General features: G+C 38.8%; 1 protein-coding gene across 3 annotated transcripts in view; it reads right to left on the bottom strand.

Moving 5' to 3' along the window:
- CXHXorf58 (chromosome X CXorf58 homolog) overlaps positions 1 to 15,885 on the bottom strand; it is a 34,020-nt gene that overhangs the window by 14,172 nt on the left and 3,963 nt on the right. For 2 of the 3 annotated variants that reach the window (XM_021080584.2, XM_085008760.1), the window contains 3 exons: positions 15,016 to 15,112; positions 4,151 to 4,245; positions 3,336 to 3,447 (listed from right to left, as the gene is read on the bottom strand). In XM_021080584.2, coding sequence (XP_020936243.2) covers positions 3,336 to 3,447; positions 4,151 to 4,245; positions 15,016 to 15,112 — 304 coding nt within the window. Of the gene's footprint in view, positions 1 to 3,335; positions 3,448 to 4,150; positions 4,246 to 15,015; positions 15,344 to 15,885 lie in introns of those variants that run through there. The other variant, XM_085008759.1, reaches the window with a different exon arrangement.

Here is a 15,885-nt window from a genome sequence, read left to right as displayed (position 1 = left end):
CTTAACCCACTGAACCACAATGGGAACTCTGAGCCTGCATTTCTAATTAAGTTCCTGGGGATGCCATTGCCAAAGGTCTACAGACCACACTTTGGGAAGCAAGGCTTTAGAATATTCGAAATATAGTTGATGGACTAGTATAGTGACAACCCTCTGTAAATAAGCATTGCTCTGAAAATAGATCATAGAAGTAGGTAAGTGAAGTGAGATCTCTTTTTTATACACATGGCTATCCAATTGTTTTAGCACCATTTGAAGTGCCTTCACAAATTTGATGAAGAACAATCAATCATATATGCCTGGGTCTATTTCTGAACTGTCTATTCCATCACACTTATCTACATGTCTATCTTTTTGCCATCACTACACTCTCAGGATTATTACAGTAGCTTTTTAAGTCTTGAAATTAGGCAGCGTAAATTGTCTAAATTGTTCTTCTCAAAGTTGTTTAGGCTAGTCTACATCCTTTCAGTTGTTTTTGCGTTTTGTGGGATATTTTTTTGGTGAATATATGAGAAATGTTGTTGAAAAATGATAACAAAATGTATGAGAAATGGATTTATGGGAAAAGATGAAACAAGAGAGAATTTGTGGGAGTTCCTGTCGTGGCTCAGCGGTAACAAACTCAACTAGGATCCATGAGGACGCATTCTATCCCTGGCCTCGCTCAGTGGGTTAAGAATCCAGTGTTGCTGTGAGCTGTGGTGTAGGTCATAGAAGCGGCTTGGGTCTGGTGTTGCCGTGGCTGTGGCCTAAGCCAGCAGCTACAGCTCCAATTTTACCCCTAGCCTGGGAACTTCCATATGCCATGGGTGCGGCCCTAAAAAAGGCAAAAAAAAAAAAAAAAAAAAAAAAGAGAGAGAAGAATTTGTGAAACTCCCTTCCTTTATATATGAACTTAGATTAAACATCTGAATGGACTAAAACTTTTTTTTTCTTTTCTTTTTTTTTTTTTTTTTGGTCTTTTTAGGGCTGCACCCGTGGCATATGGAAGTTCCCAGGCTAGGGGTCTAATCAGAGCTGTAGCTGCTGGCCTAGGCCACAGCCACAGCAATGAGGGATCCAAGCTGTGTCTGCAACCTACATCACAGCTCATGGCAATGCTGGATCCTTAACCCACTGAGCAAGGCCAGGGATCAAACCTGTGTCCTCATGGATGCTAGTCAGATTTCGTTTCCACTGAGCCCCAGTGGGAACTCCACATCTACCTTCAAAGAGCAAAAAAGTTGAGTGAACTTAGAGTGAGAAAATTTCCATTTCTACAGGCTTTCTATTAACCATGAATCTAAGTATCACCAGCTTGTTTTGAAGCTGACCTAAAGGGCAAAATGAACCCTAAACTGTTCTCTCCAAGCTGAGTATGTTCTGATCATTAAAACCCCTTAAAATGTTTAGTGAAAAACTCAAGCTGAATAGTATGATCATATTTTAAAAATAAGAACAAAAAATTTAAAAATACCTGTGTATTTTTATCAAAAAATTGAAGGATACACAACAAACTATTAACAGAGATCACTCCAGGTGAGTGACAGTTGCAGCACAGAGAAGAAAGGCATGACGGCATATTTTCCTTTTTAAAAAAACTTCTGTGCTACTTCTTTTTTTCAACAGTTACTGTGTTGGGGAGGAAGAGCCCAGTCCCAGGAGAAGTGGAAGGGTGAAAACTAGACAAGTATTCCAGGAGAGCAGCCAATCAGACTAGAATTTAAGAAGCATAAAATTTAAATAAAATTTAAATAAAATTTAAGTTATCATACAGCATTTTAATGCATTTTGATGTATAAACAGTGCTTTCCAGTCATGGCCTCTAAGGTTCTCATTTACTCTACCCTGGGGATATCAGGGGCCACTAGGAGTAGTCTCAGGAAAATGTCACTATCTAAAAAAGCCCCATTATATAATCTCAGAAAAGCAACAATTTATGACGTTTTATATGGACAACTATAAGCTTATTCTGTAGGTAAATGTGGCATGAATTTATCTCTTGAACGCAGAATAAATATCTACTTTCACATCTGAAGTCATTCTACATAAATGAACAAATATTAATGTTTCTGAAATACCATATTCCACATGAAACCACTAGTCTTTGATATATTTCTGAAACTAAGTTAAATTTTCTCTGATAGTGCCTGAAAAGACGGAGAAAAGCAGTCTCTTTTCCTTTGCTAATATTCTTCATAGAATAAATGCTGCACATGCTGGATCTGATCAGAAATTGCCATGCTGTGCAGTCTTCTATCTTTAGTGCCATTCCTGATGATTTCAGATGGGTCATAATTTTCACCTAAAATACTTCTAGAGGGCTACAGCAAAATAAACTTTGATGTATGGTTTATAAAAGGCTAAATATGAGAATGTACACTTTTTTCTCAATTACAGTCAGGTGCAAGTGTCAAAGGAATAAAACCTATGCTGCAGATTCTTGCTATTAAAAATATGGTCCATAGATCAGCAGCAGTGGCAGCACCTGGGAGCTGAGTAGAAATGCAGAATCTCAGGACCCGTTCCAGATCTACTGAATCAGAAACTACATTTTAACAAGGTCCTTAGGTGAGTTCTATGTTGTAGACACAATTATGATGAATATTCATGAAACTTAAAAGTATGAGAAATGCAAAAAAGGATAAATATTTTAAAAGTTCATTTTTAAACTCTAGCACATTGTTTTTCAATATATTATCAGAATCAAAGGAACACTGATAAAATGCCATTAAAACAAAATTGCATCAAATGTTTTGCATAATTAAAAAGCCCTTACCAATAGGCTACTGTGATTCACTATTAATAAACCACAATTTTCTTTTTTTCTTTTCTTTCTTTTCTTTTCTTTTTTTTTTTAGGGCCACACCTTCCCTTTTTTAGGTCATATGGAGGTTCCCAGGCTAGGGGTCTAATCGGAGCTACAGCTGCTGGCCTACGCCACAGCCACGGCAACATGGGATCCGTGCCGCATCTGCAGCCTAGACCACAGCTTACAGCAATGCTGGATCCTTAACCCACTGAGTGAGGCCAGGGATCCAATCTGCAACATCATGGTTACTAGTCGGATGCATTTCTGCTGCGCCACAACGGGAACTCCCAAACCACAATTTTCATACAAAAAACAGATGGATATTTTCTAGGGCTTTATATAAGTAATTTATTCCAAATAATTTTTTTAGCTAATAAACAGAGACCCTTTGAAATATGATGCTTAAAAAAATACTACCTGCCTGCTGGGCTGTTTCATGGTGAAATAACAGTCTGTACACTTTAAATGCAATTCATATACTTACATAGATGTTAGGAAGCTAAATTAACACAAACATAAACTGTACATCATGAAACATCACCTCACTTGATGGCTTTAATAATTTTTTTCCGCTGAAATACTTGTAACCATGGCCTTCAGTTTGAAGAAAAATTTTAAACACGATGAAAGGTGGAAATTTTTCACCACTGAATCTGAAATAAAAACCAAAAGTTAGTTATTTGGTATCAGGGTTGGGGCTCAGTTACTTCTCTCCTTTGTACTTAAGATTGTTCACATAGTTTCTTGCATGCAGGGTAAAGGCTATGCTAGAGCATAAAAAGAATTGGTAATGAAACAGATCACAGAGGATGAAAGAGCCTCACTTTGGCAGGTGTGCTCTCGACTGTTCTCATATGTGTATTAGGCTGAACACATCATGGGAGATAAGAGCCACTCTCAAGGCAGTTTTTGGCCCAAGAGTCATGCCTCAGTCTCTCCAAATAAATATAAATAAGAACAACATATTTACTGTGCAATTACAACCTGAGAAGTTATGAAGACTTAAGAAAATAAATTTCTGGAGTTCCTGTTGGGGCTCAGCGGTTAATGAATTCGACTAGGAACCATGAGGTTGCGGGTTTGGTCCCTGCCCTTGCTCAGTGGGTTAATGATCTGGCGTTGCGGTGAGCTGTGGTGTAGGTTGCAGACGCGGCTCGGATCCCCCATTGCTGTGGCTCTGGCGTAGGCCGGCGGTCACAGCTCTGATTAGATCCCTAGCCTGGGAACCTCCATATGCTGCCGGTGCAGCCCTAGAAAAGATAAAAAAAAAAAAAAAAAGACAAAAAAAGGAAAGAAAACAAATTTCTAAGATTTCTTCATATTAACTCCTTGAAATAAATCAGCATAAAAAATTACCTGAATCTAACTTTACACTTCATGCAAGGATCTTTAACAAGTTCAGCCTCTAAGGGGCTCACTTTCTTCAAAATTTCATATGTCACGTGATGTTCCTGAAATAGATTATGCTATTAACAGAAAGCAGTACCCTGTCCAGGCACAATTTTCTTTTTTTTTTTTTTTTTTTTTTTTTTTTTTTAGATTACATCTTTTAAGCTTTATTTTTTATTTTTTTTTTTAATTTTATTTTCCCACTGTACAGCAAGGGGGTCAGGTTATCCTTACATGTATACATTACAATTACAGTTTTTCCCCCACCATTTCTTCTGTTGCAACATGAGTATCTAGACATAGTTCTCAATGCTATTCAGCGGGATCTCCTTGTAAATCTATTCTACGTTGTGACTGATAAGCCCAAGCTCCCGATCCCTCCCACTCCCTCCCCCTCCCATCAGGCAACCACAAGTCTCTTCTCCAAGTCCATGATTTTCTTTTCTGAGGAGATGTTCATTTGTGCTGGATATTAGATTCCAGTTATAAGTGATGTCATATGGTATTTGTCTTTGTCTTTCTGGCTCATTTCACTCAGTATGAGATTCTCTAGTTCCATCCATGTTGCTGCAAATGGCATGATGTCATCCTTTTTTATGGCTGAGTAGTATTCCATCGTGTATATATACCACATCTTCCGAATCCAATCCTCTGTCGATGGACATTTGGATTGTTTCCATGTCCTGGCTATTGTGAATAGTGCTGCAATGAACATGCGGGTGCATGTGTCTCTTTTAAGTAGAGCTTTGTCCGGATAGATGCCCAAGAGTGGGATTGCGGGGTCATATGGAAGTTCTATGTATAGATTTCTAAGGTATCTCCAAACTGTTCTCCATAGTGGCTGTACCAGTTTACATTCCCACCAACAGTGCAGGAGGGTTCCCTTTTCTCCACAGCCCCTCCAGCACTTGTTATTTGTGGATTTATTAATGATGGCCATTCTGACTGGTGTGAGGTGGTATCTCATGGTAGTTTTGATTTGCATTTCTCTTATAATCAGCGATGTTGAGCATTTTTTCATGTGTTTGTTGGCCATCTGTATATCTTCCTTGGAGAAATGTCTATTCAGGTCTTTTGCCCATTTTTCCATTGATTGATTGGTTTTTTTGCTGTTGAGTTGTATAAGTTGCTTGTATATTCTAGAGATTAAGCCCTTGTCAGTTGCATCATTTGAAACTATTTTCTCCCATTCTGTAAGTTGTCTTTTTGTTTTCTTTTGGGTTTCCTTTGCTGTGCAAAAGCTTTTCAGTTTGATGAGGTCCCATGGGTTTATTTTTGCTCTAATTTCTATTGCTTTGGGAGACTGACCTGAGAAAATATTCATGATGTTGATGTCAGAGAGTGTTTTGCCTATGTTTTCTTCTAGGAGTTTGATGGTGTCCTGTCGTATATTTAAGTCTTTCAGCCATTTGGAGTTTATTTTTGTGCATGGTGTGAGGGTGTGTTCTAGTTTCATTGCTTTGCATACAGCTGTCCAGGTTTCCCAGCAATGCTTGCTGAATAGACTTTCCTTTTCCCATTTGATGTTCTTGCCTCCCTTGTCAAAGATTAATTGACCATAGGTGTCAGGGTTTATTTCCGGATTCTCTATTCTGTTCCATTGGTCTGTCTGTCTGTTTTGATACCAGTACCACACTGTTTTGATGACTGTGGCTTTGTAGTATTTCTTGAAGTCTGGGAGAGTGATGCCTCCTGCTTGGTTTTTGTTTCTCAGGATTGCTTTGGCGATTCTCGGTCTTTTGTGGTTCCATATAAATGTTTGGATTGTTTGTTCTAGTTCTGTGAACAATGTCATGGGTAATTTGATAGGGATTGCATTGAATCTGTAGATTGCTTTGGGTAGGATGGCCATTTTCACAATATTGATTTTTCCAATCCAGGAACATGGAATATCTTTCCATTTTTTTACATCTTCTTTGATTTCTTTGATTAAGGTTTTATAGTTCTCGGCATATAGGTCCTTTACCTCTTTGGTTAGGTGTATTCCGAGGTATTTGATTTTGTGAGGTACAATTTTAAAAGGTATCATATTTTTGTATTCCTTTTCTAATGTTTCATTGCTGGTATACAGAAATGCAACTGACTTCTGAATGTTAATCTTATATCCTGCCACTTTGCTGAATTTATTAATCAGTTCAAGGAGTTTTGGGGTTGAGTCCTTAGGGTTTTCTAGGTATAGAATCATGTCATCTGCATACAGTGACAGTTTGATCTCTTCTCTTCCTATATGGATGCCTTTGATTTCTTTTGTTTGTCTAATTGCTGTGGCTAAGACTTCCAAAACGATGTTGAAGAGCAGTGGTGAGAGTGGGCATCCCTGTCTTGTTCCAGATTTGAGTGAGAAGGCTTTCAGTTTTTCCCCATTGAGGATTATATTTGCTGTGGGTTTATCATAAATGGCTTTGATTATATTCAGGAATGTTCCCTCTATACCCACTTTGGCGAGGGTCTTGATCATGAATGGATGTTGAACTTTGTCAAATGCTTTTTCTGCATCTATTGAGATGATCATATGATTTTTGACTTTTTTTTTGTTAATGTGGTGTATGACGTTGATTGATTTGCGTATGTTGAACCATCCTTGTGAACCTGGGATGAACCCAACCTGGTCATGGTGTATAATTTTTTTGATATGTTGTTGGATTCGGTTGGCTAAGATTTTGTTGAGAATTTTTGCATCTATATTCATCAATGATATTGGGCGATAGTTTTCTTTTTTGGTGGTATCTCTGCCTGGTTTTGGAATGAGGGTGATGGTGGCCTCATAGAATGTCTTTGGGAGTTTTCCTTCTTCTTCAACCTTTTGAAAGAGTTTAAGGAGGATGGGCACCAATTCCTCTTTATATGTTTGATAAAATTCACCTGTGAAGCCATCTGGTCCTGGGCTTTTATTTGTAGGGAGTGATTTTATGACCTCTTCAATTTCATTTCTGGTGATTGGTCTGTTCAGTTGGTCTGTTTCTGCTTGATTCAGTTTTGGCAGGCTGTAAGATTCTAGAAAATTGTCCATTTCTTCCAGATTGTCAAACTTATTGCCATATAGTTGTTCATAGTATTCTCTTATGGTTTTTTGTATTTCTGCTGTATCCGTTGTGATTTCTCCTTTTTCATTTATAATTTTGGTGATTTGGGTTCTTTCTCTCCTCTTTTTAGTGAGTCTGGCCAGGGGTTTATCAATTTTGTTCACCTTTTCAAAGAACCAGCTCTTGGTTTTATTAATTTTCTCTATTGTTTTTTGAGTCTCTATTTTATTGATTTCTTCTTTGATCTTTACAATTTCCTTCCTTCTGCTGACTTTAGGACTTCTTTGTTCTTCTTTTTCTAATTCATTTAGGTGGAGGGTTAAGTTGTCAATTTGGGATCTTTCTTCTTTTTTGAGAAAGGCCTGGATTGCTATAAATTTCCCTCTGAGCACTGCTTTCGCAGCATCCCATAGATTTTGAGAGGTTGTGTCTTCATTATCATTTGTTTCAAGATAGTTTTTAATTTCCTTCTTGATTTCCTCATTGACCCATTGGTTTTTTAGTAGCATGTTGTTTAGTCTCCATGGAGTAGGTTTTTTCTCTTTCCTTTTCCCATGGTTGATTTCTAATTTCATGGCATTGTGGTCAGAGAAGATACTTGAGATAATTTCTATGCTCCTAAATTTATTGAGATTCGCTTTATGTCCCAATATGTGGTCGATTCTTGAGAATGTTCCATGAGCATTTGAGAAGAATGTGTATTCTGATTTTTTTGGATGTAGTGTCCTGAAGATATCAATTAAGTCTAACTTTTCTATTGTTTCCTTTAGGATCTCTGTTGCTTTATTGGTTTTCTGTCTAGAGGATCTGTCCATTGATGTGAGGGGGGTATTTAGGTCTCCTACTATGATTGTATTCTCATCAATATCTCCCTTTATGTCTGTTAATATTTGTTGTGTGTATCTGGGTGCTCCTGTATTTGGGGCATATATGTTGACGATAGTAACATCCTCTCCTTGGATGGATCCCTTAATCATTAAATAGTGTCCTTCTTTGTCTTTCTTTATGTCTTTTGTTTTAAAGTCTATTTTGTCTGATATGAGCGTTGCAACTCCTGCTTTTCTGTCATGTCTATTGGCATGAAATACTTTTCCCCAGCCTTTCACTTTCAATCTATATGTATCTTTTGTCCTAAGGTGAGTTTCTTGTAGGCAGCATATTGAAGGTTTTTGCCGTTTTATCCACTCAGCCATTCTGTGTCTTTTGATTGGGGCATTCAGTCCATTGACATTTAAGGTGATAATTGATAGATGATTATTTATTGCCATTTGATCCTCGTGTTCCAGTTGATTCTATGGTTCTCCATTCTTCTTTTTTTTTTTTTTTTTTTTTTTTTTTTGGTTGGATGGTCTCCTGTTATTATCTGCTTGAGTGTATTTTTTTTTTTCATTTTTTGCAAATGCAATATTTGGTTTTGGCTTGTGGTTGCCCTGTTTTTTAAGTATGCTAACCCCTTCCCATAATTGTGTGTTTTAGCCTGATGGTCCTGTAAGTTCAAACACTTCATTATTATATTAAAATTAAGAAGAGAGACATATATACAAACAAAAAGGATTATTTACCTCCTAACATCCCTTGCCCACATTTTATGGTTTTGATGACTCTTTTATTTTTTTCTTTTTAATTTTATTTTGTTTGAAGCATGTTCATGATTAAATCTGTATGCTGGCTTATTTGAGTGACTGCTCTCTGATTACGGTTTCCTCAATCCTAGTTCTTCCTCTTCTTCTTCTTCTTTTTTTTTTTTTTTTTTCTTCCCTTTCCTTCCTTTCTTTTTGGTTTAGAGAAGCCCTTTCAATATTTCCTTTAACCTGGGTTTTGTGTTGCTGTATTCTTTAAGTTTTTGTTTGTTGGGAAAAATTTTTATTTCCCCTTCTATTTTAAATGATATTCTTGCTGGATAAAGTATTCTAGGTTGCATATTTTTTCCTTTGAGCACTTTAAATATCTCTTGCCATTCCCTCCTGGCCTGTAGTGTTTCTGTAGAGAAATCAGCTGATATTCTTATGGGGGTTCCCTTGTAGGTAACATTCTGTTTTTCTCTTGCTGCCTTTAGGATCCTCTCTTTATCACTAACTTTTGCCATTTTTATTATGATGTGTCTTGGTGTGGGTCTGTTTGGGTTCAGTTTGTTTGGGGCCCTCTGTGCTTCTTGTATCTTGAATCCAGTATCCTTTAGATTTGGGAAGTTTCCAGCGATAATTTCTTCAAATATATTTTCCATTCCCTTATCTTTTTCTACTCCTTCTGGAATTCCTATTATGCGTAGATTGGCCCGTTTTATATTATCCCATAGGTCTCTTATATTGCTTTCCAGTTTTTTGATTCGGTTTTCTGTCTGTTGACCAGATTGAGTGATTTCCATTATTCTATCTTCCATATCACTGATTCGTTCTTCTGCATTATTCATTCTGGTTTTTACTGCCCCTAGTTCAGTTTGCATCTCTGCAAATGAATGTTCTAGTTTTTCTTGGCTCCTCCTTATATTTTCTAGCTCCTTTCTGAGGGTATCTGCATTGCTGTTCATATCTTCTCTTAATTCCTTCAGTATTTTCACTATTTCTCTTTTGAACTCCAGGTCTGTCAGACTGCAGAGATCAGTTTCATTGTTGACTGTTTTAGGTGAGTTCTCCTGTTGGTTTGACTGGGGGTGGTTTCTCAGCTTCTTCATCTTGCTTGTTGTCTTCTTTCTCCTGAGGGAGTTGTACTCTCCGTTATCGGGTAGTGTTTGCCTTGTCACTGCCCTGGAATATTTCCTGAGGGCTGTCGTTGTTGGTCAATCTTTTTTTGAGGCAGTGTGGCTTTTCTGGAGTGTTGATGGGACTAACAGTGTTTCTTTGAAGCAAAGGAGGACTTCCTGAGGGGAGACAGGACTGGGAGGTCCACCCCACGATGGTAGCAGATTTCACTTGGTTCTCAGCACCCCCTGGGGTCTTGGGCGGGTAGCAGGGCCCTTGGAGACTCAAGAGGTTCCTCCCCAGGGCACAATTTTCTACAAATAACAGAGGGGGCATGGTAAAGTGAAAGTACACCAGACTTGGAATTCTAAAGATCCAAATTCTGGTCTTGGCTTCCCCACTTACCATCTATGTAGCCTTGAGTTAGTTACTTCTAACTTTTGGCCTCCAAGTTTGGGTATGTGTCCCTCCTTGAGATCCCAGGCACTGTTCTTTCCCTCGGACAACACTTTTCAAAATGTGTCGTAGCTAACTATAAATGTGTCTGTGTTTCCTATTAGACTGTAAGCTTCATAAAGGTAGGGGCAGTATCTTCTTTACCATTGTATTCCTAGTATCTAGCACAGTGCCTGGAATACAGCAATTGTTTAACAAGTATTTGATATTGAGCAATTCACTTTAAAATGAGAATGAAAATGATAATAGAAATGTTCTCAGCGCTTAAATGCCTTATATACCACATACTATGTTAATTGCCTTATATATAAAATTTAATTATTACAACTCAGAAATATTATTTGGGAGTTCCTGTGGTGGCGCAGCAGAAATGAATCCAACTAGTAACCATGAAGTTTTGGGTTTGATCCCTGGTCTCACTCAGTTGGTTAAGGATCCAGCATTCCTTTGGATGTGGCGGAGGCTGGCAGCTATAGCTCCAATTCAACCTCTAGCCTGAACACTTCCACATGCCATGGGTGCAGCCTTAAAAATACAAAACAAAAAAGAAATATTATTTGAATGTTGTCATTCCCATTTTACAAATGAGTGGGGCTGAGGCTCTGGGAGTGTCTGTAACTCATCCAAAGGCATAAAGGTAGTAAACAGAGAAGCTAGGATTCAAACTTAGATCTGTTTGATTCTAAAGCCCCCACTTTCCCCCCACTTGACCCCACCCAACCTTTACACCTATGACAATCACATAAAAATGTACCCCAAAGGGCTTTTTAAATGACAAAGCATTTTATTTTTGTTTTGTTGTCTTTTTAGGGCCGCACCTGCGGCATATGGAAGTTCCCAGGTTAGGAGTCAAATAGGAGCTGCAGCTGCCAGCCTACACCGCAGCCACAGCAACGTGGGATCAGAGGCATATCTGCAACCTACAGCACAGCTCATGGCAACGCCGGATCCTTAACCCACCAAGTGAGGCCAGGGATTCAACCCGTGTCCTCAGGTTCATTACTGCTGAGCCACAACGGGAACTTCAACAAAGCATTTTAAATATAAGGTAGTAACTTGAAATATTAGGGTAATAGATAAAAAAGAATTAATTTCTGTTACTAAGAGAGTGTAAAATTATGACAAACCAGCACTGTGTAATTAAATACAAGTTCCATGTATGAAGACAATAGACAATGGACCTGAAATGTCACAGGTTTACCTGGGTGGGTTTTCTCTGAGGTATTCTGCTTTTTTACTGATACCAGAAATGGGTCTGTGGGTCAGATGGTTAAAGTGTATATATTTCTCAGAGTTTATGATGCTTTTTGGAGCTGCTAAAATTCCCTTAATGTGACTATTACTAATTATAGACTATTGTAATAATGGGTGATTTTACTAGGAGAATATTTAACACTACATGAAAGAAGGATTAATACTCTGCTAGGGTTGCCAGAGTTATTTTTTTAGGGAGTGGCAGGGTATGCACTTTTCGTTTGTTTTTGTTCAGGCAGGACTATATTATTCATAATGTTCTGTACTTGCCTTTTTCACTAATGAGGTATTTTAGCTACCTTTCTATTGCAGCATCATAAGCAAGGGTGCAAGGCTTAACAGTATGAAAGCACCAACATTTATTCAACCAGCATCATATTGATGGACATTATAGATTTTTAAAAAAATTTTTTAATTGTTATTTCCCCAATACAATTTTTTTTCTATTGTACAGCATGGTGACCCAGTTATACGTACATGTATACATTCTTTTTTCTCCTATTATCATGCTCCATCATAAGAGACCAGACATCATAGGATTTACTTTTTTGTTGTTGCAAATAATACTGCAGTGGAATTAAACATATATGTAGAATGGACACCTAGAAGTGAAATCGTTGGGCGGGAGGCAAAGGCACTTTTAATTCAGAGATTTTTATTGTTGGATCACTGTGTCACATCTTCAAATAAGAAACTGATGTCTTTTTTCCTTTTTAGGGCCGTACTTGCGGCACATGGAAGTTCTCAGGCAAGGAGTCGAATCACAGCTGCAGGTGTCAGACTATGCCACAGCCTACGCCACAGCCACACCAGATCCTAACTGCAATTGTAGCCTACACCGCTTGAGGCAATGCCGGATCCTTAACCCACTGAGCAAGACCAGGGATCAAACCCACAACCTCATGGATACTAGTTGTGTTCTTAACAACAGGAACTCCAAGAAACTGAATTTTAAAAAATCACATTAGTCTCCATAGTGGTCACACCAGTTAACATTCCCACCAATAGTGTGGGAGGGTTCCCTTTTCTCTACACCCTCTCCAGCATTTATTTATTTATTTATTGCTTTTTTTTTTTTTCAGGGCTGCACCCTTGGCATATGGAAGTTCCCTGGCTAGGTGTCAAATGAGAGCTACAGCTGCAGGCCTACACCACAGCTACAGCAACTCAGGATCCACGCCATATCTGCTACCTACACCATGGCTCTCGGCAAGCAAGGGGAGGGATCGAACCCGCATTCTCATGGATACTAGTCGGATTCATTTCCACTGCACCACAATGGGAACGCCCCTCTCCAGCATTTATTGATGGTAGACTTTTTGATAATGGCCATTCTGAGTGGTGTGAGGTGATGTCTCATTGTAGTTTCGATTTGCATTTCTCTAATAATTAGTGATGTTGAGCATCTTTTCATGTGCTTTTTGGCCATCTGTCTGTTTTCTTTTTTCTTTCTTTCTTTTTTTTTTTTTTTTGTCTTTTTTGCTATTTCTTGGGCCACTCCTGTGGCATATGGAGGTTCCCAGGCTAGGGGTTGAATCGGAGCTGTAGCCACCGGCCTACGGCAGAGCCATAGCAACGCGGGATCCGAGCCGCGTCTGCAACCTACACCATAGCTCACCGCAACACCGGATTGTTAACCCACTGAGCAAGGGCAGGGACCGAACCCACAACCTCATGGTTCCTAGTCGGATTCATTAACCACTGCGCCACGACGGGAACTCCGGCCATCTGTCTGTTTTCTGTGGAGAAATGTCTGTTTAGATCTTCTGACCATTTTTAATTGGGTTGTTTGTTTTTCTGTTATAAAGCTGTATGAGGTATTTGTATATTTTGGAGATAAATCCTTTGTTAGTCACTACGTTTGCAAAGATTTTCTCCCATTCTGTGGGCTGTCTTTTTATTTTGTTTCTGGTGTCCTTTGCTCCATATGATCCAGCAATGCCAGTCCTGGGAATATACCCAGAGAAAATCATAGTTTGAAAAGATACATCTATCCCAATGTTCACTGCAGTACTATTTACAATATCCAAGACATGGAAGCAACCTAAATGTAAATCAACAGAGGATTGGATAAAGAACATGTGGCACATATATACAACGGAAAATTACTCAGCCACAAAGAAGAATGAAATATTGTCATTTGCAGCAACATGGATGGACCTAGAAATTATCATACTAAATGAATGAAGTAAGTCAGACAGAGAAAAACAAGTATCATATGAGATCACTAATATGTGGAATCTAATAAAAAATGATACAAAAGAACTTATAAAACAAAAACATACTCAACCGTTTTTGTTTTTGTTTTTGTTTTTTTTTTGGTCTTTTTAGGGCTGCACCCGCTGCATATGGAGATTCCAGGCTAGGGTTTGAATCGGAACTGTTGCTACCAGCCTAGGCCAGAGCCACAGCAACGCCAGATCCTTAACCCACTAAGCGAGGCCAGGGATCGAACCCCACAACCTCATGGTTCCTAGTCGGATTCGTTTCTGCTGCGCCATGATGGGAACTCCATACTCAACCATTTTGAAACCAAATTTATGGTTACCAAAGGAGAAATGTAGCGAGGGAGGGATAAATTGGGGGGCGGGATTGATATATACACACTACTATACATAAAATAAATAGGTACCAAGAACCTACTGCATAGTACAGGGTAAACTATTCAATACTGTATATAACCTATATGGGAAAATAATCTGAAAAGGGATACATGTATACCTGATTTACTTTGCTGTACCCCTGAAACTAATACAACTTGTAAGTCAACTTTACTCCAATAAAATTTATTTTAAAAAATCACATTGGCCTCAGAAGAAGAAATAATAGTTATCTATGCTAAATATAAATCCAGGAGTTCCCTTGTGGTCCAGTGGGTTAAGGATCTGGCATTGTCACTTCAGCAGCTCGGGTCGCTGCTATGGCTAGGGTTTGATCCCTGGCCTGGAAGGGGATCAAAAAAAATCCAGAAATATTCGTTTAGAGTTAACCAAGGAAGAAATCCCACAACTGCATGCAATATTATTAGATTCAAATAAAAGAGATTTTAAAAGGTTATATATTCTTTTCTTTTTTTTTTTTTTGTCTTTTTGCCTTTTCTAGGACCGCTCCTGTGGCATATGGAGGTTCCCAGGCTAGGGGTCTAATCAGAGCTGTAGCCACTAGCCTTTGCCAGAGACACAGCAATGCAGGATCCGAGCCTCGTCTTTGACCTACACCACAGCTCACAGAACACCAGATCCTTAACCCACTGAGCGAGGCCAGGGACCAAACCGCAACCTTGTGGTTCCTAGTTGGATTCGTTAACCACTACGCCACGACGGGAACTCCAGAAGGTTATATATTCTATTGCTACTTAACACACCTTTTACCTTGATAAGTAATTATATCTGTCAGAGCAAACAAAAAGCAAAATACATACTGCTGCACAAATTGTGTGCTTAAGTAGTTGAAACATTGTTTTGTCCAGATGAGATAACCAAGCTCTCTGTATCCTGTAAGCTGAAATATCTTTATTTCTGAAAGGAAAAAAATACATTGAGGTTTGTGAAGTAGTTTTCATTTTCCTAAAATCTTTGGGAATTCTGAATTTATACTTCCTCCTCCTGTACCTCCTCATCCCCCACCCTAGGACTGACCTAATGAGGAACATTTGGATCTGGTGATTAGAACTAGTCAACTGCAGAATCTAGTCAGAATGAAGATATAAAATACTTGAGAATATTTACCTTGAGATTAACAAAAGTCCTGGCTAAAACTTTATTATCAAAAGGCACACGTGCACACACACACACATACACGAACACACAGAAACAAATGTGCTTTATAAAATGATTCATGACCTAAAATGATCCCATTATTGTTCATTCTTAAAAACACTGTCCAGGAGTTCCCATCGTGGAGCAGTGGTTAACGAATCCGACTAGGAACCATGAGGTTGCGTGTTCAATCCCTGGCCTGGCTCAGTGGGTTAACGATCTGGCATTGCCGTGAGCTGTGGTGTAGGTTGCAGACGCAGCTTGGATCCCATGTTGCTGTGGCTCTGGTGTAGGCTGGTGGCTACAGCTCCTATTAGACCCCTAGCCTGGGAACCTCCATATGCCTTGGGAGCGGCCCTAAAAAAGGCAAAAAGACAAACAAAAACAAAAACAAAAACCAACACTATCCAACTAGTTGAAGTGCTATGAGAATAGAACATACAATAGGTGAAGCTACAGTAGGCCCAATTTTCTTCTGGGAGTGAATGACCATGCCCTAAAAAAGGAAACTCCCTTCTCTGATCTTTGTTTGA

Source organism: Sus scrofa, chromosome X, assembly GCF_054392235.1.
Source record: "Sus scrofa isolate SSC_HxYL_T2T_F1_AM1 chromosome X, Sscrofa_HxYL_maternal_Yorkshire_Landrace_v2.0, whole genome shotgun sequence".
Lineage (NCBI taxonomy): Eukaryota > Metazoa > Chordata > Mammalia > Artiodactyla > Suidae > Sus > Sus scrofa.
Note: the sequence above shows the minus strand (reverse complement) of the source record. Positions and strands in the feature narration are given on the sequence as shown.